The sequence below is a fragment of the Gymnoscopelus microlampas genome, assembly GCF_963454915.1.
Source record: "Gymnoscopelus microlampas genome assembly, chromosome: 8".
In the NCBI taxonomy this organism is placed as follows: Eukaryota; Metazoa; Chordata; class Actinopteri; order Myctophiformes; family Myctophidae; genus Gymnoscopelus; species Gymnoscopelus microlampas.
In genome coordinates, this window is record NC_139945.1 from 9,776,798 (window position 1) to 9,800,569 (window position 23,772).

The 23,772-nt window shown below is 41.1% G+C and overlaps 1 protein-coding gene across 1 annotated transcript; it reads right to left on the minus strand.

Moving 5' to 3' along the window:
* Nucleotides 1–19,985: 19,985 nt before the first annotated feature.
* LOC311050442 (uncharacterized protein) lies at nucleotides 19,986–23,766 on the minus strand. The gene is made up of 5 exons (XM_084064522.1): nucleotides 23,639–23,766; nucleotides 23,110–23,166; nucleotides 22,354–22,447; nucleotides 22,119–22,206; nucleotides 19,986–21,131 (listed from the first exon to the last, which is right to left on the minus strand). The coding sequence occupies exons 1-5, from the start codon at nucleotides 23,652–23,654 to the stop codon at nucleotides 20,712–20,714; spliced, it is 675 nt and encodes a 224-aa protein (XP_083920648.1). The 5' UTR covers nucleotides 23,655–23,766; the 3' UTR covers nucleotides 19,986–20,711.
* Nucleotides 23,767–23,772: the final 6 nt, after the last annotated feature.

Here is a 23,772-nt window from a genome sequence, read left to right on the forward strand (position 1 = left end):
AGTCCAATTTTCATAAGCCTGGTTGCCTGCTGGTTCAGGCCCTCAGGCTGTGGTAGCGCTCGCCAGGCGGTAGCAGCTGAAACAGTCCTCAGTTATTCCTATTAGCCTATTACCATATCATTGTTGCTGTTGGCTGGAAAACATGTGCAAAACTGTTACATTTCAGAACCTGCGTTCCTATGGATCCAAAGTAGTTATTATTTAGTCACATGCAGGCTCTTGTCAATACTTACTTACAGTATGTGTATAAGCAGTGGTGTAAAGTAACTAAGTACATTTACTTAAGTAATGTACTTAAAACACATGTCCAAATTAGTAGGTCTGACAGTCATCATAAGTACATAATATAGTATCTCTTTCATCAAGACAATGATGTTTTGTACTCAATAATACTAAAATATTTATATCCAGTAAAAGGTTTGATTTTACTCAAGTCATTTTTGAATTCTGGACTTTTACTTGCAACAGAGTATTTTTATATTGCAGTATTGGTAGGTTGGTTTTTGGTAGGTAGTGGTTTTTCCACCACTGTGTATAAGCTCACCAACACGTTGTGATGCGATACATCTGTGAGCTTGTTGATTGGCTATTTTTGCTACAGTACTTATACAAGGTTTCTCACCGACGACGACAGCAACGACATCTCTGTATGTTATCGAGCCGCGTGCAGCAATTCGGAGGCTGACGGAGTCGACGGACTGATGCTGAAGCAGGGTGAAAAGAAATTACTTTCCAGTCGGTACAAAAATCACTTTTAATTACACTTTTTGTTCAAAAAGCTGCTAATAACTGAACGTCAGAAATTTGCTTGGCAGGACAGGTTATCTCCCTCAGGCAATAGTGATTATGTAACAGCGAGCAGACAGCGGGCCGCTGAGACGCGGTGTGTGTGTGTGTGTGTGTGTGTGTGTGTGTGTGTGTGTGTGTGTGTGTGTGTGTGTGTGTGTGTGTGTGTGTGTGTGTTTTGGAAGACAGCAGACGGTCTAAAATCTCTAAAGTGAGGGTGTTTTGGAGATGGAGAAGACAAGACCAAATACAGACCCTTTCAACATCTCCTCACTTTGAGCAGTAGAACCATGGGGGGGCAGTTTAGTTGGAAGCATATCATCGCTGTCAGGCAGAAACCTCTTATCTCCATATTCTAACTTTTTTAGTTTTTCCGTAAATTAACGCCCCACTTGATCATACTACAGCATTAAAAGTAGCATATTTACAAGCTTACAAGCTTGTGGATCTGCTGCTTTTGGTGCTTTTGAATTTTAATCCTGAGAAGAAGTTTTGGACATGTGAGGTTTCCACCTGACAGAGACGATTACTGAAATTTTTTAAACAACCACTTTCTTACACATGTATTGACGAGAGCTTCAAGGTGGGAACATTGAAAGTGAAAGTGGTCACCGGTATGTGTATCTGTGGCAGTGGCGTGCACAGACATTTTGAGGGGCAGGTGCTCAAGTAAATTATACTTTTTTTGTTTACTTGGTCTGCTCTTTTTTCCCTCTACACCTATACCTCTTTGCCAAAAATAGCCGAACTACAAGCCCACAACGCCTCGCAGCGCGAGGCGTTGTGGGCTTGTAGATCTGCTATTTTTGGCTAAAGTTCTCCTCAGAAAAGGGATGCTAGGTTTCGAGTGTCGAGTGTGTGTGTGTGTGTGTGTGTGTGTGTGTGTGTGTGTGTGTGTGTGTGTGTGTGTGTGTGACCAAGGACAAAAAATGCCATATCTGCTGGGCGAAGTACAACAATGTGCAAACACAGCAGCAAGATTTGTGAGTTGCTGTGATAGGAGAAGGATATCAAACGGAACACAACCACCCTAAAGACTAATCATTGTGTATATTCCTGCACTATACCTGCACCCAGTGATCTTGGTACAAAGAAATTGATCTATTGAAGATTCTGACTTTCAAATATACATATTTTTGGTTTTGATTGTATTGCTGTATTGTTGTATTGTGCTTTCTGCTTTGGCAATGTAAACGTATGTTTTCTCATGCCAATAAAGCCCTTTGAATTGAATTGAATTGAATTGAATTGAATTGAATTGAATTGAATTGAATTGAATTGAATTGAATTGAATTGAATTGAAGTGTGTGTGTGTGTGTGTGTGTGTGTGTGTGTGTGTGTGTGTGTGTGTGTGTGTGTGTGTGTGTGTGTGTGTGTGTGTGTGTGTGCGCGTGCATGTGTGTGTGCACATGCAACCTGTGTGTGCCAGTGTGTGGGTTGTTGTTAAACGAATCCATTGTCCCTGTGGGGGGACAGGGGGGACAGGGTGACAATGACCCAAAACAACAAATCGTTTTATTACCTGCAAACAGACTGCACAAGTAATCAAAGTTTAATCACGATTTTTCCACAATGAAATGATCATCATCGTCTGATTGCTGATATGTATTGATGTGTTAATTAGCAGGAATGTAGGCACAGGATAAAAAGTGAAAGCAATGCTCTGTTGGTTTAGTTTAGTGTCAAGTTGTGGTATTCATTCTGAGATGCACAGAATGTACAGTATAGGTGAATAATAAGCATTTTTATTTGGATTCAAAAACGTTTACGTGTGAAAGCACAACAGTGTTATATGTATATGTGAAGAAAAGAAATGTACACTATAAATGCAATAAATAATCTTGACAAAATAATAATCGTGATAATAAAAAACAATAATCGTGATCTCAATATTGGTCAAAAATAACCGTGATAATCGTTGTGGCCATAATCGTGCAGCCCTCAAACAGACAAATCCTCACCCCCCCAAGGGCGGCCCGAAACCCCAGGTTAGAAACTACTGCTTCAAATTGTTAACACCACAATGTCCCCCCCCCCCACCCCTTTTCTTTTCTTTCTTTTTTTCTGTGAAACACTGTCTGCTTTTCTTTCTCCGTTCCACTCCAGTGTCTCTCCATGTGAGGGGGTCTTGCTTTCCAACTGGCAGCACCGAAGATTGTTTCTGTCAGCCCAGATAAACGGACTCGTGGGTTTGTCCATCTCCCTCTTACACCTTCACACACCCCTGCCCACACAGGCTCTCACACACACACACGCACGCACGCACGTGCACACGCACACGCACACACACACACACACACACACACACACACACACACACACACACTCAAATACAAACACACTGAGGTAAACACAGAGAGAGGGCAGGCTCTTTCTCTACTCTCTGGGTAAACTACGATAATGATATAATCGATACTCTATATTTAGGATTTATTTTATTCTATTTCATTTTATTCCACTACATATTTCACAATATTTTTGCACTGCTTCCCTGTGCTATGTCGTTTTATTATAACCACAGGGTATTTTGATCTTACATTTTGTCCACCATGTTGAGGAAGTGCTATACATAAAATAATTTCACTGCCTGTAGTGTTGTCACCGCTGTACTGTACTGAAAGTGTATGTGGGGGCAGAGGGAAAGAGAAAGTTGCTGGTTTGATCCCCGTTTGCTCCCCCTGGGTTAGTGTTGAAGTGTCCTTGAGCAAGACACTGAACTCTTAACTGCTTCTGATGAGCAGGTTGGTCTCTTGCAAGGTTTCCTTGACTGTCAGTGTGTGAATGTACTGCACATAGTGAAGCTCTGCATGTGAATCGTATGTGAAGTGAATCGTATTGAATCGTTTTGCAATGCAAATAATACATTTTTATCAATACTAAGTACTTTTAAGAAGAAAAAAGAGAAAGAGGGGTTTATAGCCAGTATCCAGGTATTTATTTTTCACAAAGAATTTTTGGGTAAATAAATAGTTACAATATCGATTTTAAATCATTGAATCGAATCGTATAGTTCTAAATTAACCTGTCCTGTATCGTTCATGTATCGTATCGACTAAATCACTGAATCGAAACGTATCGTATCGTTCTAAATGAACCTGTATCGTTCATGTATTGTATCGACAACCAAGTATCGTGATACGTATCGAATCGTTGTTAAAACGTATCGTTACACCCCTAGTAAATGTACTTAGTTACTGTTATTCATTACAACAAGTTCCAGTGTACAGTAGCATTTAGCCCTGTCTATATATAGTACTTCGCTGTAAGCCGAATAGCAAAAAAAAATCATGACTACAAGCTACAAATGGTTAAAAGTTGGAAATGATTTTATCATGACGTCTCTCTCCTTTTTTTCTCTCTAAAATGACAAGTGACATCCGGTGGTGACAGCTTTTGGTAGAGCGAATCACAACAACAACAACAACAACAACAAGATTTATACAGTAATCTCCTGTCTGACGCACGCTGGAAGCTTGTTTTACCCCCCACCCCCCCACCCCCACCCATTAGCATTGCTGTCCTCTGCATGACAGCCTGGGTTATCAGAAGGTTAATCTTATTAGAGCAGAGAGGAGGCAGTTTTTCGGAGGTCTCGTCAGACAGTAATGTGGGAATAAAAGGGCTTGAACCGGCAGTTGTAAAGCTATCATAGAGGGATCAGTTAACAAAGTGATGTTTCAAGTCCAGAGCTTCAAATAGATATGTTTAGAGAGTGGACATTTGCATATTTCTGTGTTACAAAGGATGGAGTAGAAACAGAAATGTGTTTATTTATGTGTTTATTTATTAAGGATCCCCATTAGTCGACACACCGTAGTGGAGACTGTTCTTCCCAGGTAAAAACACTGTGTGCAAAGTGCAAACACTTTTTAAATTCTATATCTATTCTATAGCAAGACGTATACGGTGCAACAGTTAATTGAACTTTATGAAATAGAAAAAGAAATAGATTTAAAAAATAGATTTTGATAAAAAACCTAAATGACCAAGCTCCCTACACATCGCGATAGATAGGCTATTTTCACTGTTTTTGCAGTATAAAATAGCGTTAATCAAAAAGAACGTTTATCATTTTTTCACGTTGATTCACTGGTATAAAACCAAGCGTTCCAATAGAAAAAACATGATTATAGATGTTTTTTTTGCGCTGCTTTCAAGATTTGTCATCATCTTTCAACGCATTGTGAACTTATCTAGATCGTCTATTTGCAAATAAAAATAGGGCTTAATTGATTAACGTATCTTTGGTAATAATCAAAATATGCAAAGTAAAAGATTTCAAATAACTGTGGTGGAGTAAAAAGTACACTATTTGCCAATGAGATGTAGTGGAGTAAAAATATAAAGTAGGCATATTGAGAAATGGAAATAGTCTCTGTCGGATGGAAACCTCATGTCCAAAAACTGTTATATATAAGTAAGTACCCCACAATCGTACTTAAGTACAGCACTTAAATAAATGTACTTGGTATACTTTCCACCACTGACTAAATCTAATCAGAACATCAAACCCCTGCCTTGTTAAAGACGATGCTGGCAGAGACAGACAGACATGGAGGCACAGTCAGAAACGGGGCGAAGCGTGATAGATTGGATTCATACCCCGCCTAATTCCTCAAACTGAAATTATCCATCAGCGCCATCAATTCTAACCCAAATTGGATTTTCTGTGAACGAGGATACAATCGCGCTTCATGGCTTGTTGGATAAACTGTTGGGGCGCCCGCACATCCAGAATCCCCTCTGAAAAGCAGCACGATAGTGATGATCATTCTGGTTGTTTTTTTTTCTTTCTCTTTCGTATTTCTTTGGAGACTTTATCGTGTCGTTTTGTGGCGAGGCGTAATTTAGGGCAGACGATTTTCGCTCCCCCGTTGATTTGATTTAATGAGATGAGGCTGGCGTTGTTGCTGTTTGTTCAGGCTTTTCATGCTCTTGCTCTCCCAGATGACTCCGAAGGCAAAAGACGTAGCTGCTGATGCAGTTGTTTTTGATTAAATCAGACACAGAGTAAGTACAACATAGTCTATACGCCACACAGCCATGATAGCTATAATAGATGTGGTGTGCTAATCATTACCAAAGCCACTTAATCAACTCAACTGGAGGTTCAAAAACTGGTGGAGGTTTATTGCTGGAGTGTGAACTCCATCTGCCTTTCTGCTTCCATTTGAATGGACGGACCGGATTAATGCAGCGGTTCTCAAACTTTTAAAATGTTATTTCAAGGACTCCCCATAACTCTGAGAGTGTACAAATGGAACCAAATAGACCTGTTCACTGTCAGAGTTACAGACCTGTGAGGGGCCCATTTAGAACTCCTTCAAGGAACACTGAGGGTCCCTGGACCCCACTTTGAGAACCACTGGATTAATGTATGGCTGGACGGATGGACGGACTGATGGACGGATGGACAGACAGACAGACGGAGGGACAGATTGGTGAACAGATGGAGGAAGAGAGAGGAAAACTTCTGTCTGTCCCTCTTGTCTAAATGATAAAATAACAGTCAAACAGATAAATGGACACTGGGCAGTCGGGTGCTTTTAGGAATGGGTGGATGTTTTCTCACCTGAAATTATATGCCCAAAATTGGAATTGATTATTCATGGTTATGTCATTAACATATATATATATATATTTTTTTTGCTTAAAGGGATATTTCACCTGTGTGGGTAATTTTATCATCTACTCAGGCTTTTGTGAACACCCAAGACAGTTTTTAAGTTGCTCGATTCAGTATCTAGATATTTGATATTCATTTTATCAGACTATACAAACTCATTGTAACTTCAAACTCCATTTGCCCATGATAGATTCATCAAGAACACCCTTCCTTGGTTCTGGTGACTCATATCACCCTCCTAATACGTGAGGGGGCCGTGTTTTTTCGATTACTTTTGTCATTTATTTGATTATATTTTTTCATTGTATTAAAATATATTTTTTTATGTGTTTGTATCGGAAAGGGGTCATGTCTGATAAAATAAATTGGAATAAAATCTAAATACTGAATCAAGCAACTTAAAGAGGTGGTGCCATGGTTTTGCACTTTTTCATGTGTCTATGAGGTTGATAGAACTTCATTAGGTGTTTTTATGGTGTTTTATGTCTTCTCTGACTATTTTGAGTTTCTACCTGGAGGCTGAAAACTTGAGGGTCAAACGTGCCAATAGAAAAACAGCCCTTTAGTGACATAGTAAAAATATACCCTCCCCCTCATTATCATAACACAACAGGTGTGGGCATGAGGAGGAGGGACTAGGACAGGTGGGTGGTGCTAAGGTGGTGGATGAGGTGCTAAGGTGAGAACCAGGTATACTTAAAGGACGACTTCACCACTTTTCAACATATCTTCATATAATAGGTCCTCACTAATGCTCATGATAAAATGGTAAAAAAAAAATCTAATCAGTCTGTGTCTCAGAGGAGGGCTGTAGACAGTTCAGAAACCCGTCTACCAGTGACTTCATCGATGGGGAATACAAGCTAATAGAAACTGCAGGCTTTATATTCCTGGAAAGTTGCAATGCAATAATAGATCCCATTGTTCTCGCCTTAATAAAAATCTGAATTAAAAAATGTTAATCTTTTTGGGAAAAATAATTCTGCCTAACGATGATGTCACTGGTAGACGGGTTTCTGGACTGTCCACAGCCCTCCTATGAGACACAGACCAAGTAGAAAAAAATGGTATCATTATATCATGATTATTAGTGAGGACCTATTATATGAAGATATGTTGAAAAGTGGTGAAGTCGTCCTTTAATGAACTGGAGGCGTGTCCACATAAAAACATAATTTTAACAATTTCTGTACACTTTTTTGAAAAAATCTTCCCCCTAGTATACCTGTAACCATAATATCTGATGATTATGTTTTAGGGTGGGAAAAATCACTGAAAATCACGGCACCCCGTCTTTAAAAACTAGTAGAGTAGACGATTAAATGACCCAACATTTTTTTTATAGTGAAATATCCCTAAAAACTGATTAAATCGATTAACTGCTGGAGTCCATAAGTTAACTTTGTTCTGTTGTACGACTGCTTCCTCACTCCCACAGAATGAACCCACGCAGAATATCTTAATTATCACCGATATGAGGAAGAAATCCAATGCCAGAGGAAGCAGGTTAGCGGTAAAAAAAATAATGACGGCCAGCGGCCCTGAAATATTCATGTTTCGTCCGGTGCCTCATCAGTAACCGGCCACGGGAAGTTAAAGTCTTCATTAAGCTTGCCATTTTCTGGCAGAGGTTAGCAATTTGATAGTTGTTTACTAGAAGCCTCAAAGCTCTGCAAAGAAGAAAGGGACGTCCTGTTGAAAAGAGGAAGTGGTACACGGCTGTGAGCGGAGTCTGAGGTCGCGCTTCCACCATCGCTCGGTCGGAATATGAGGAGATCAAACAGTGTGTCACTGTCAGGTGGAAAACCTTGTAGTTGTATGTCCAAAACCATTCCTTTCATTTAATGATCATTTTTAACACGATTTAAAATAGTGAAAATAGACCCAATCTACTAGCTCGCAATGCACCACTGCTCGCAACGTACTTAAGGGGGTTGTATTTCACTTTCAAACACTTCTGGGGTCATTTTAACATCTATTCTGACCCAGACGTTTTTTTTTCCCCCGACAGTTTTCTTTTGTTGCTTGATTCAAGATTTAGATATTTGATATTCATTCCATCAGACACGCCCCTTTCCTACTGTATATGAACTAATGAACCCCCAAAAGCGTCCAAACACATGTAAAAAAAAGAAAATGGACATGTGAAGGAGAGGCAAAAACCTGTATACACCTAGCCTAATCCAGCTGGTGCAGTATGTACATGAGGTTAGATATAACGGTGCATAACCCATTAAGACCTGAGGCCCATTCTACAAATTCCTTCTAACTCAGTTGTTCTCACACTTTCAAGATGTCTAAAATAGCAGATATACAAGCTTTGTGCCACGCAGCGTGGCACAAAGTAACACGCTGTGAGTTGCTCCTCGGAGCACAGCTCTCCGCCAGGTCAGGTAGGTTATTTTGGGCCAGAATATGAAAAATCAGACAGATCCGTCTTGATCACATGACTATAGAGATAATGTGTACCGATGTGTGTGATGTTTGGACTAAATCTGTAGGAATAATATCAAAATATTTGTTTTACACAAATTGTCCTCCTGGTGGCGCTGTAAAATGTGAAAAATGCAGGGCATTTGCACACCTCCCTCTTGGGAGGCTGAGTTTTGTAAGTTTCACGCCGATCAGTCCAGTTATAGGTATACAAAAAAAACACGAATCAGCCTGTTATAGCGCCACCATGAGGCTGATTTGAAAAATGTAGGGTGGCATTTCTTCCTTGGTCTAGTGGGATTGTGCATGCAATTTCACGGCAATCGCACGTTGTGTTCATGATTTAAGGCATTTTGTTCAAAACGGAGTGCTTCTGCCAATCTTAGCCATTCAGGATGGAATATGTAGAATCCGACAGATACGTTTGGTTTCATGACTATAGAGATACTGTATACCGATTTGCGTGATGTTTGGACAAAATCTGTAGGAGTAAACAAATTGAATTTTAAAAATCGGCCTCCTGGTGGCGCCATAACAGGCAGATCTGAAACATTCGAGGCAGAGGTTATGCTTTGGCATCCAGGGAGTGTGTGTGCACAGTTTAGCTGCGATAGGGCGAACGGTGCAGGAGATTAACTGTCCACAGACGGACACGCACGCACGCACGCACACACGCACGCACGAACGCACGCACGCACGCACACACACACGCACACGGACAGACGGACGGACAGGGTGTAAAACATAGTCTCTGCCACACCAAGTACATTGGGCATCAAACTCTGTGATGATGTAGTCAAGAAGAGGAGCAGCCATGGTTCATCTGATGTTTCATCCTCTATGGTTTCTGCAGGAGCAGGCAAAATTCGCAGGCAATCAAAAAGTGTGATATATGTTCAACCTGAATGTTCACAAGATTCTCAATTAGTCTGAACCCTTACTGTGACTCTGACAGACTGTGTGAATGTGGGTTGGAGAATGATAGGTGAGAATTATCAGCCTGGTCAAATTATCCAAACTTGGTTACAGTCACAAGAAGTACACTTGAGTACTATACTTAAGTACATTTTTGGAGTATCAACAGCTGATACTATACTTAAAAAAACAATACAAGTACAGTACTAGTAAAGTACAAATATTCAAAGATGTACTTAATTACAGTATTCAAGTAAATTCTCTCTCCTATTATTAAAATCTCTTACCATTAATCTTGTTTAACGGACTCTAATCGCCAACATGTTCTATCTTTTGTTCAATAAAAAATGTGTTTGTAGCAACTTAATCTCTCTTTTATTGAACTACTATTGAATCGAAGTCTCTTTCAAATAATTCTCCCACCACTTGAGATGAGGCAGAGATCTGACCTCGTTTCCCCAAAATAGGACTCAAACATGGATGAAAATTCATTCTACTATGCTGCCAACAAAACTTGGAATGACCTAAAAGACAACCCTACCCCTAACCCTAACCCAAAGTCAAAACTAACCTAAACAAGTCCTGTTCTAAAAATAAAAGTGGACAGTTTAACAGCTAGAGCATCTTGATAGTAGAATCCTCTGCCCCTCCCCCCACCCCTCCTTTCTCTGTAAATATACCATATGATTCTGCTGAGCTTTATTGTCTCCGCCAGGCCGAAAGGCATGGCGAGAGAGTATGTTTTGCCCCCTGTCCGTCCGTCCGTGTGTCCGTCCGTCCGTCCGTCCGTCCGTCCGTCCGTCCGTCCTTCTGTCTGCGAGCAGCTAATCTCCACCACCATTGGCCCGGTCGCTGTGAAACTGCGCACACACTCCCTGGATGCCACAGCAGAACCTTTGCCCCACATTTTTCAGATCAGCCTGTCATAGTGCCACCATGAGGCCGACTTTTGCAAAACACATTTTTTGATATTACTCCTACAGATTTTCTCCAAAAAACACGCAAATTGGTACATAGTATCTCTATAGCCATGCGATCAACACGGATCTGTCCGATTTTTCATATTCCATCCTGATTGGCAGAGATTGGCTTCCAAAGTCTGCAGGATTGGCTCATTTTGAACAAAATGCCTCAACTCATGAACGCAGCATGCAATTTCCGTGACATTTTCCACGTAGATTCCCACTTGGCCCAGGAGGAAATGCCACTTGAAAATTTTCAAATCAGCCTCATGGTGGCGCTATAACAGGCCGATTCACGTTTTTAGCTGTAACTGCACCGATCTGCGTGAAACTTTGCGTGCACACTCCTTAGAGTCCAAAGAAAAACATCTGCCCGGCATTTTTCACATATGCCTTTTAGAGCACCACCAGGAGGCTGAGTTTTGTAAAAACACATTTTTTGCTCTTACTCATTCAGATTCTGTCCAAAAATCATGCCAATCGGTACACAGTATCTCTATAGTCATGTGATCAAGATGGATGTGTCCGATATTTCATATTCCATCCTACTTCGCCAACATTGGCTTCCAAAGTTTGCAGTATAGGTCTGTTTTGAACAAAATTCCTCAAATCATGAACCTAGTGTGCGATTTCCGTGAAATTTTGCACACACATTCCCACAAGGCCGAGAAAGAAATGCCACCCTTTTCACATTGGCCTGTTATAGCGCCACCAGCAGGTCTAATTTAGCAAACCAAATATTTGGAACAAAATGCCTCAAATCATGAATGCAGTGTCCGATTGCCGTGCAAGGCCTAAGAAGAAATGGCACCCTTTTCACATTGACCTATTATAGCGCCAGGAGGCCATAATAACCTACCTGACCTGGCGGAGATTTGTGCTCCGAGGAGCACTTTTCCAATATGTTTTGCATTGTATTTGTATTGTATTGTCTGTATTATATGAACTGAGTACAATGGAACACAATGGAAACAAGCCCATCAGGGCCTTTTCTGTTATCCTTTTAGCATAACCTTTGACTGTACTGTACTGTTAACAATCTTGTTAATAAAGTATTCAATCAATCAATCAAGGAAAGCGCTGCCGCTCATTTCCAGGGGGAAGTTGATAAACTGCATCGACACTTTGCAATCTGCTCGCTCGTTCGCTCTCCTGCTCTCTCACTCTAAGCGCTCCCTCTGACACAGGTACAGTGCTCAAGCGCACAAACGCGCACACACACACACACACACACACGCGAATGCACGCACGGATGCATGCAGACACATATAAGACTGCAAGCAAATGCACGCACGCACGCACGCACGCACGCACGCACGCACGCACGCACGCACGCACACACACACACACACACACACACACACACACACACACACACACACACACACACACACACACACACACACACACACACACACACACACACACACACACACACACACACACACACACACACACACACACACACACACACACACACACGCACGCATGAATGCACACACACAAACATACAGTACATTTTCCTGGAGGAGCAGTGAGAACGTGGCTGCAGATAGTGAGGGAGTGCGTAGTTGGTCTTGGGGTTCCTAGAGAGCATGGCAGGCCTTACTGGAAAGGTGGACATGTGCCTATTGCATGATAACAATCGTCTTCTTGAAGCAAACTGTTCTGCCATTGCAGTGGTAAAAAGTAACCACGTATATCATTACAACAGACTGGTAATCTGTTGGCAAAAGTTGGCATTTCGTTCAGCACAAACTGTCAGCCGATGTGCACATTATTGTGCTAATGCATTATAGCTGGCAGGCTGGGCTGCCAGTGTTGCCAGGTCTGCTTATTATAAGCGACTTTGGGCTTGTTTTCCTGTAAAGTCGCTATAAGGTTGCTTTTGTTTGGGCTTGTTTCTGAAGTGTAGTTGCTTATTTGGACCGGCTTTCAAGATTACTTTTGAAAATAGCTGATATAATAGGGCTCAAGTGGTGAAACTGGTCGCTTCTTTAGGGCTTGTTTTCATAGACCTGGTTGCTTGTTCCTCTCACAGGCAATTAGAATCAAGGACTGGAGTAATCTGTTTTAGAATAAAAACAAATATGTCATAACCTTTCTGTGTAGTTGTAGATATTGCAATTGATTATTGGTTGATACAAAATCCCAAGGCACAACTTGTCTCACAGCACACCAGTGAGCCATTTGAGAACCATAGGCCATTGGTTCTCAAAGAGGGGTCCGGGGACCCCCAGGGGTACTTGAGGGGGTTCCAGGGGGTCCCCAGCTTAATGATGGATAGGAACCAAATGGACACTTATGGGTCTGTAACTCTGAGAGTGTACAAATGGAACCAAATGGACCCTAACGGGTCCATTTGGTTCCATTTGTACACTCTCAGAGTTAAATTAACATTGTTTTTACAATATAAATTGGGGTAGAAATGCCATAAATGGGGGTTCGTAGCCTCTAATGCATGTCAAACTGGGGGTCCATGAAATTAAAATGGTTGAGAATCACTGCTAGAGCCGTAAAGATCTTCTCTTATGGGGGTCCCTGGCATATCTTTTCAAATGGGGGGTCCGCGGGCTAATAAGTGTCAATTTGGGGGTCCCTGACATGAAAAGGTTTGAGAACCACTGCCATAGGCTACTGACTCTGTTGCGGCGAACCCATCCTTCAGTACATAAATGGATTATCGTGATTTAGTCGAAGGTGCATGGTGACTGGTCATTCGATTGAATCACACCTCTGCAAGCAAGCAAGCAGAACAAGATGACAGCACGGACAGCAGCATCACACAATGCTCTGAACTTTATTAAACACACACAGAGGATATATATCTTTCTTTGCACAAGAAGCCATATTATTATTACCCGACCGCTCGGAAGATGTGAGTCATGACGAAACCAGAAGTCAGCAAGAAATAGGAATAGAAAACATGATGATGTTAGCAAGCAGATGACAGGTGTACTATAATAACACCCTGTATCCTTGGACCTGCAGTATCCTGATAATAGACTTAACACATATATGCTTACACAGATTAAGAGTGATTGTACAGATGAGGTAGTTATGAAATTATGTCATCTTTACAGTCTTTTCATATTCTCAGTGGCTTCATCCCTATTATAGGTACTTCTTGTCTCATTTATGATTAACAACTTTTCTGATTATTATACAACGACATTATACAACATCCTGCTACCTTGATATTCTGTCAACATGGCTTTCAAAACATTTTCAAATTGCATGGCCTCAGGGCCTCTACAAATTGACAACACATCTCTTCTCTCACGTTGCTTCCCACAGGCCCTGCAGTCATCAAGCCACTCTTAAGAGAAAATAATCTCGACATGTCACTAATTACCAGTTATACATTTCTCATTTATCTTAATTACATTTCAAACCTGCCGGTTGTAAGTAAAATAATTGAAAAAGCTGTATTTCAACAAAATCTTCTTGGCACTAAACAACAGCTTTGATATCTTCCAGTCAAGATTTCGACCACACCACACAGCGATGAGACTGCTCTTGTTTAAGTCTTCAATGACATCCACTTGCACAGACGGTTGCAGAATTTCAGTCTAAATATTGCTAGATCTTACTCATCCGACACAGTTGACCACAACATAGTACTAGACAGACTGAACAAACCGGGTGGGTCTTTATGGTGCAGTACGGGTTGAATCATACTTAAAGGAAAGGGATTGTGTCTCGGACATTACGCTTTTAAGCGGACACAAATGACTTGCATTCTGGGGCCTCTTAATTCTGTTCAACAGCTACATGATCCTCACTGGCTCAGATTATGGAAAACAACAAAATTATGTTAGCCTACCATAGTTATGCAGACTACACACAAATTTACATAACTGTACCACTAGGGGACTATGGTCCAATACAAACGCTGAGTAAATGCATTGAACAAATCAACAATTGGATGTGCCATATTTTTCTTCAATTAAACAAACACAAAACTAGTGTAAAAGTAATTGTGTTTGGAGCCAAGGTGCTCAGTGCTCAGCTTCAATCGGTAACGATAAAAACTACAACCCAAGCCAAACATGTTGGTGCAGTCATATGGACTGAGACCTGAATTTTAACAACCAAGTTAACACAATTGCAAAGTCAGCCTTAATAATATATCAAAAACGTATGTCTCAGCAAGATAACACATTTTAGAAAAAAATGCGGGGGTGATATTTGTCACTGCAAAATAGATTTTCGGGGAATAATATGATTATATATTTTTTCCCCTTCAAATCCCATATTAAAAATGACTAGAGGATGGGTCGACCGTAGACGGTGGAGCGATCGTGGACGTCATAAACTAACATCCAAACTGGCGAGGCGCGCCACAGCTCCGATTTGCACCAAATTGGGCACAAACAAAGTTTAAGGGTCTGCCATGAGAATAGTCACGGCAGAGGTCACGTTGTCTTTGACTGTGTCAGGGGCACCCAGGGTTCGATTAACAGTTGCACCCCTACTTGTGAACATTTTCTATGTAAACACACACACACACACACACACACACACACACACACACACACACACACACACACACACACACACACACACACACACACACACACACACACACACACACACACACACACACACACACACACACACACACACAGTATCAACAGACTCAAAGATTTAGATTAAATGATTTCACAATTAGCCCATCTAAGGGGGACATTACAGCACTTGATTGATTGTGTTCTCTTATCTGTGTTGATGCATTTGATGCAGTGGGAGCTGCAGTATCAATCTAGCCAGAGAGGGTCTATTGATTGACCATGACTTGGTGTGCGTGTAAACAGGACCACCAGCATCTGGTGAGGTGGGCTTCTATCAGGGTTGTATTGATTACTTTGCCCTAGAACAAGTCATTGTCACAGCGGTAGGTTTTGCGGGAAATTAATTAAAGTACATGTTCAAGGACAATTGTGATGAGACAAGAGGTCTGTCTCAATTCAGGGGTTGCAGCCTCCAAGTGCACACCCTAGGTAGGGTGGGTAGGGCACTGCCCCCTGGAGGGCGCATAGGGCATACACTCTGCCTGTGAAATGGGACAGCACTTCGCCGAGTCGAGTCGAGTGAACCCGGAAAAAGCCGAGCGTCCACCACTGTTGTTTTTCCGACCTTTTTTTTTTACTTCTAAAAAGCTTTAAAACTTCTTTTTTGTGGTACGGAATTTACTTGTAAGATATTTTAGGATAGCATTAAGTTGACTAAACTTAATATATGTGGTCAATTAATCATGAAACTATTTAAAATAATAATTTAGAGAACCGTCACGTCGGGTCCTGGGGCGAACAGTGAAACTCATGTAGCCGTTGAAAGCAGCTTGTTTTCGGCCTGACTCTTCCAAATGTCCCGTTGCTCCCACGGTTGTCTGCGGAACGAACTTGATGGGATTGACAGACCCACTTACAACTGTAGCCCATTGGTTCTCAAAGTGGGGTCCGGGGACCCCCAGGGGTCCTTGCGGGGGTTCCAGGGGGTCTTCCACAAAACGATTTAATTAATATAGTGACGTCACAATAATTGTAACCATAATTTTAACCACTTTAACCATATTTTATACTTTGGCTATTCAAAAATAGCAGATATACAAGCTCATAGCTTGAGCTTGCAGATCTGCTATTTTTTAGATCTGCTATTGTTTGAATTTGTGCAAATCTTTGAATATATTATTTGTTAAGCAAACATTTGTCACTAAAATCTTTGCTTCTGGGGGTCACTTGAACAAAATATTTTGAGATGGGGGTCCGCGGCCAAATACATATCATTTTGGGGGTCCTTGACATGAAAATGTTTGAGAACCACTGCTCTAGCCTATTTGTACATAGGCCATGTTATTTATCGTGGTTGATTCCACGCTCTTTATTGTTATAATATTCATTCAATTAATTATGTTCTGGTTTTGTCATAACGGTATGATGTCCGACGTAACCTATACTGTGTGACTTTGATGGGTTAGTCTATGCATTCTGAAGCACAAGATGAAATAAATGCCTACCTACCTACCTTTTTAACAAAGCTTTTTTTTTTTTTGTTGCACGTAACATGTTTTAATGTGATGGGGGTTTTTTTTTGTCTTTTTTTACCCAAATGTAAAGTGTATTATAAACAAATTATTATTAGTATTATTAGTATTATTATTATTAGGCCTATTATTACGCCGTTAATATTAATATGATTTAATGGAGTGTCCTGACTCCTTGCAGAGACTGTGCTGATAGAGGACACCTGCATTTATTCACTTCAGAATTACAAATACGTTTTTACATGTGTAGCTTATCATCTGCCTACTTCCACCAATATTCCCGCCTCTTCACTTCAGCGCGAGCGTCTCCGTCTCGTCCTACCCCGCTGCCCCGCTTAAGTTTCATTCCTGTCCCCTTTATTTTGGTAAAAATGGATTTTGTCATTATTATTTTGTATTTTATTCTTTATGAATTTATGGAAGAGATGGAGATGCAACACCGCCGGCAGAGTCGCCGGCGTGTGTTGTTTCTGAGGCTGGGAATGACCGATGGACAAGTAAGTTAAGGTTATTTTGTGTATACTTTACAGTCAGTTATAACAACAGCTAGCTAGTTTTCATATACGTTTATATTATATAGCCCTACTTTTATATTTAAAGGGAGTGTTAATTCAGCTCTGAGATAAAATGCTATATAGGCTACTCTCAGTTATAAATGGATAAGTTTAACGCACAGTATTTTACTCAGAGGTGTAAAGTAACTAAGTACATTTACTCAAGTGCTGTACTGTACTTTTACAATTGAGATATTTTTACTTGGAGTATTTCCAATGTTCAGTACTCCACTACAATTATTTGAAAACTTTAGTTACAAGTTACTTTGTGGATTTTGATTATTATTACACAACATACATTAGCCCTATTACATTATGGCCATTTGGAAATAGCAGATGTACAAGCTCTTTATAGATGTGCTATTTTCAAAATATTTGTATAGATTTGAAAACTTGTGAAACAGAAAGTATTTCTACATTGCAGTATTGATACTTTTACTTAAGTAAGAAATGTGAGTACTTTTTTCAACCTCTGATTTGACTGTGTAATCTTACAATGCTGTCACTGGTTGAGTAGATACAGACCAACCTAATTCTTCTCATTCTTTCCCTAACTCAGCCAAGACCCCCGTACTCCCGGGTCAACCTACATGTCCCTATCCTAAGGAAGTTTTTTAATGGAGCGGACACACGGCCTGATTTTCGGCTGAGCAGGGAGTCTTTGGCAGTGCTGTTGGACCTTCTCAACCTGGAACGGCAACATGGATGGGGTGCCACATTTGAGGTCCTGGTGTTTCTGTGCTGGGTGGCAACTGGAGCATCATACAGGGTGGTGTCCCTTGTGTTCGATATGCCTCGTTCCACTGTCCACCGCGTTGTCCACAAGGTCACAAGGGAGGTGGTGGCTATCCGCCACAGGGTCATCCACTTCCCAAATACCCCCGAAGACCTGGAGGCAGTGACCAGTGGGTTTGCAAGGCTGGCTGGACATGCTGCCTTCAGAAGAGCAGCTGGAGCAATCGACGGCTGCCATGTCCGTATAACACCACCAATCGGCCCTGATCATCAGTGCTACCAGAATAGGAAACTGTTCTCCTCCATCATCCTGCAGGCAGTCTGCAATCATCAGGGCCGATTGATGGACACCTACGTGGGCTGGCCTGGGTCGGTGCACGACTCCAGAGTGCTCCGCTACAGCCCGCTGTACTTAAGGTCACTCTACCCTCCTCCAGGCCATTTCATCCTAGCAGATGGAGGGTACCCATGCCTCCAACACCCCCTCCCCCTCATCACTCCCTACAGGAGGCCAATACCTGGTGTGGGAGCCCAGCGGTTCAATAATCATCACTCCAGGGCACGTGGCATTATTGAGCATTGCTTTGGAATGATGAAGACCAGGTTCCGGGCCATCTTCCTGGGTGCACTGGAGGTGCACCACACCTTTGTACCCCGTGTAAGTAATCACTGAACAGCCTAGTGACCCTATTCTGAGGATTACATTCAATATAATTCATAATAATAATAATCCCCCCCCCCCCATTCATATAATTTCAGGTCATAACAGCATGTGCGGTCCTCCACAACATCTGCATGGATGCTGGTGACATTGTGGACCCAGAGGATGAGCAGGTGGAGGATGAGGGAGAGGGTGAGGGGGAGAGGGTGGCCGATGCAGTCAGTGGCGATCTGTGGCGGGAGCAGCTGACTGCGGAGGTGTCTGGCCTGGAGGAGGTGCCCATGGACCATGACTATTAAGTACAGGCAAGTAGAACAAATGTATATATCTACTGATTCCCATTTACTTGTTGTTTTGTATGTTTACCTTAGGAAACGTTTGTAATATGTTTGCTATTCTTGCCTCTTTCTAAAACCATCCACAGTGACATGGCAGCCGTCGATTGGGTCAGCCTTGCAAACCCACCTGATGATGCGGTGGACAGTGGACCACCCCAGATGATGCTCTAGTTGCTACCTCGAGGACAAACACCAGGGTCTTCATATGTTGCACTCCATCCGTTTCACTGTTCCTGGTTGAGAAGGTCTAACAGCACTGCCAGGGACTCCCTGTTTAGCCCACATTTTTCTACTTTTTTTCCTCCACTTTTCAACTTTTTGTAAATAACTGTAAATAGTGTAAATAGTTCACCATGCACCGTTTTCACTTTGTCATTACATGACGCATCAGCAGTCACATTTGCCAGTGATCAATTGTTAGTCGTATGAAAGCAAATACAGTACATGTTTTTTTTTTTTATATATTAAGTTGCATGTATTTTGAGTTTGTGTATAAACAGGGGTAACTAATGTCTTCTAAATCCTAACAGTATTCTGAAAAAAACGTATGTTTTTTTATCAGTGGATCTCAATCTTTTTCCATGTCAAGGACCCCCAAAATGATTTATATTTGGCTACCGACCCCCATCTCAAAATATTTTGTTCCAGGGACCCCCAGAAGAAAAGATTTGAGTTAAAAATGTTCCCTTTAAAATAATATATATTCAAAGATTTGCACACATTTTTACAATTTCTCAAAAATAGCAGATCTACAAGCTCGTAGCGCGGCAATCGTGCCGCGCTATGAGCTTGTAGATCTGCTATTTTTCAATAGTCAAAGTGTAAAATAATGCTTTTTAGCTCAAATCAAAATGTGACACAGATGCTTCTTCAGTTCTTAATGGGTTAAAAAGCCTTAATAAAAACATGGAAAACAAATGAACGTCTTTCTTTTTACTCAGATCATACTTTTCATATCATATAGATATATATCAGTATATATCAGAACAGTGCATAACATGTAGTACTAGATATCAGTACTATAAGGAACAGTGCAATTCTTACAGCAGAAAACATGGCGGATGTAACCATTTGTGTGGCATTCCAGCGGAATGGTGGGTATTTGTTAAGGCAAAATACAGGACTGGCACTGCCAGTACAAAATAAAAAGAAATAAAAATAAAAAAAAACGATTCACAGGAGGCAGGCAGTGATCACCCCATGTGCACAGTGCACACGCCCCCACCACCAGTCTCAAGTCCCATCCTCCTGTTTCACCATCTCTGGCCACCCAGAGCACTGACAATTACATCAGTTAGTTTTCACTGGGCAATATTGAAGTAAAAGAATATATAAAGAACATCCCATGAACGATACAGCTAACTGTCAGGTAATGCACTCCAAGGAAAAAGTGAATATGAGATCATTTCGGAACATTTGGAGTTGAGGGCAAATAATGATATACTTTAAGCTTTTCCCTTGAATTTTAAATATTTCTTGTAAAATAAGTAACTTAAATGTGTATATAAATGCCATGTTTTAGCTGTTTTTTTTAAACAAAAAACAAGAGGAAAAGAACACATATGAATAAATATGTATGTATGCACAACAACAATACATTAAATGAACATCACAGAGAGAGGATGAACTGGCTGTTCTCTCTACATTTAAATTCATTACTTATCAGCCATTCTCTCTAGTAGAGAGAACAGCCTGTCCATCCTCTCTCTGCTTTCTTCAGCTCTCCGCTCCTCCGCTTCCCTCTGAAGCCTCATGTCCTCCTTCAGTAGCGTGAGGAGCTCCTCGTCTCTGCCCTTCTTCTTCTGGCCTGCACTGGGCCCTGACCCTGACCCTGATGCTGACCCTGACGCAGACACGGCCGCAGACCCTGAGGCCATGTCAGACCCTGCGGCCGTGCCAGGCCCTGGTGTGTCTGGTCGTGCTGTGTCATCATCAGGGACAGAGGCAATCAGGACTGGGGGGTTGATGGAATGACGCGCTCCAATAGCCTGGTCCATCAGTTCATAAAAAGCCCATGTTGCAGCAGTGGACTTTCCTCCTTCCACACCCTCGCCCGTCTTGGGATACTTGCATTCCTAATGCAGCGGAAATCAATCATGTCAGTTAACCACAACAAGCAAAAGTGTTTATTATTATCCCATTAAGACCTGAGGCCGATTCTAGAAATGCCTAATATTTTTCTGAAAAACGTATGTTGCTTTATCAGTGTTTTTTAAAACTTTTTTCATGTCCCCCAAAATGATATGTATTTGACCACGGACCCAATCTCAAAATGTTTTGTTCCAGGGACCCTTAAATATATATTACCATAGAAGTGCAAGGATTGTTATAAATAAATGCTGGTTAGGCTTATCAGATATAATAGCAGTGTTAACAGCGAGCCTTCCTGTATCTATTACAGAATAGTATTAACTTGGCATTGAAGACACAAACTGCATTGAAGATTCAAGATTTTGCTGTGCTATGACGCCAGTAGCCATTAATTATCACCCCAAGAACAATAGCCATGCACATGATAAGCCTTCACCTCAGAGTTAGACTAGCCAGACGGTCAGACCACATTCTTGCTGTTTGTATTGCTGCGCCCCCAACCCAGCCACTCCTGGGTGCAGCGTATCAGATGCGTATCAACGTATCAGATACGCCGTTTAGAACTGTTTTTGAATGTATACGGTGGTGTGGCGACGAAAAAGATCTGCAGGCCATACGGCGTATACAGCGTACCATGGTAGAACACACTACAGTATACAGCTCATAGCACGAGCTTGTAGATCTGCTATTTTTGAATAGCAAAATAAATGTAAAATTACACATTTGCTTTCTCGCTGAAGTAGTATGAAGTTTGAAGACACCACTTTTGGTGTAACACCAGGCTTACCTGCACAGCATTTGTGATCTACTGGTAAATCGCAATCTACCTTTTGGGCACCACTGATATATACAGCATCATAATTATTCATTTTTTTCAGAAAACTTAGGTAGGATTTAAACAGCCTCAGGTCTAAATGGGTTAAATGTCATGATTAAAAACAAATAGTATTTCAAAAGGGATAACCACATACTTTATATTTTTTCTTCAAGTTCTCCCACTTTTTTTTGGCCTGTTTGTGGGTGATTTTCTTCTCAATACCCATTTTCTTCAGAACTACCCTATTAACACAGAATACATCATATTAGCACAGAATAGAGAATAGAGAAAACAATACATCATTTAACACAGAGATGCAACAACCTTATGAAGGTTGAAGTAGGTGACATTATAGTAGCATATTACAAATGGGCTATATTTGGCCTTACGTCCAAGCTGAAGCGGCTGTATCTTTCATCCCAGTGAACATGTCAGCATGGTCCCTCCGTAGCTCGATGAATTGGGTATTTCTGGCCTTGGTCCCTAAAAATAAATAAGTACATAAATATACATATAATCCACTATAGGTCATCTCTCTCTCTCTCTCTCTCTCTCTCATTACACACACACACACACACACACACACACACACACACACACACACACACACACACACACACACACACACACACACACACACACATGGAAAGTAACTAAGTACATTTACTCAAGTACTGTACTTAAGTACAGTTTTGAGGTACTTTTACTTTACTGGAGTATTTCCTATTTTCTATTCTTTTACTTCTACTCCACTACATCTCAGAGGCAAATATTGTACTTTACTCCACTACAATTATGTGAGAACTTTAGTTACTTTTCAGATATAATTTATAAATTATTAAATTAATATAAAACATACATTAACCACTTTAGGTCTATTTGATACATAGGCTATTTGAAAATAGTAGATGTACAAGCTCACATGCGACTCGTTGTGAGCTTGTAAATCTATTTCAAAACATTTTAGTACTTTTACTTTTGGTACTTTGAGCACATTGTGATACCAATACTTTTACTCAAGTACATTTTGAATTCCAGACTTTTACTTGTAACAAGTACTTCTACATTGCAGTATTGATACTTTTACTTAAGTAAAACACACACACACACACACACACACACACACACACACACACAATACTTACATTTGAAATTACATTTTGCGGCACTGGGGGGGCCAGTATCATTGGGGTCTTCCTCCACTGTTGAATGCAATAAGAACATTACTCAAAATGGGCTCTTACGCTACTAACGACCACAGTTAATCCACAGCTTAATTTGACCATTAACATAATTTAAACCAAATACTAGTCGGACTCGTGACATACAACGCATTACATATCATGTTTAACCACAACAATTAAACCAGCTGTATAATCTCAGTAATGTTAAACCACGAACTCGGAGCGGGGGGGGGGGGGGGGGGGGGGGGGGGCATATGAAAAGGACGAGGCCGAAAACAGCTGGCTGTGTTCGGGTATAACGAGCGCCGCTGGCCGCTGCTGTGGAGAAATCCCCCGGTTATCGGAGTTGTCCTATAACTACATAGGTTATTTAGGCTCTGTCATAATACATTTACCACATATATGAAGTTTAAACAACTACATACTATCCTAAAAAACATTACAAGTACATTCCGTGACACAACAACAAAAATAAAGTAATACAACTTACAGCTGTTGTCCGCCATTACGGCTGATAGGAGGAAAAAATGCTGAGATTACTTAAACTATTATAACTATTCTATTACAACTCCTATTATTCTGTCGATGGACTTTTTTTAATGGCGGCTTCTTCTCAGCCTGGCT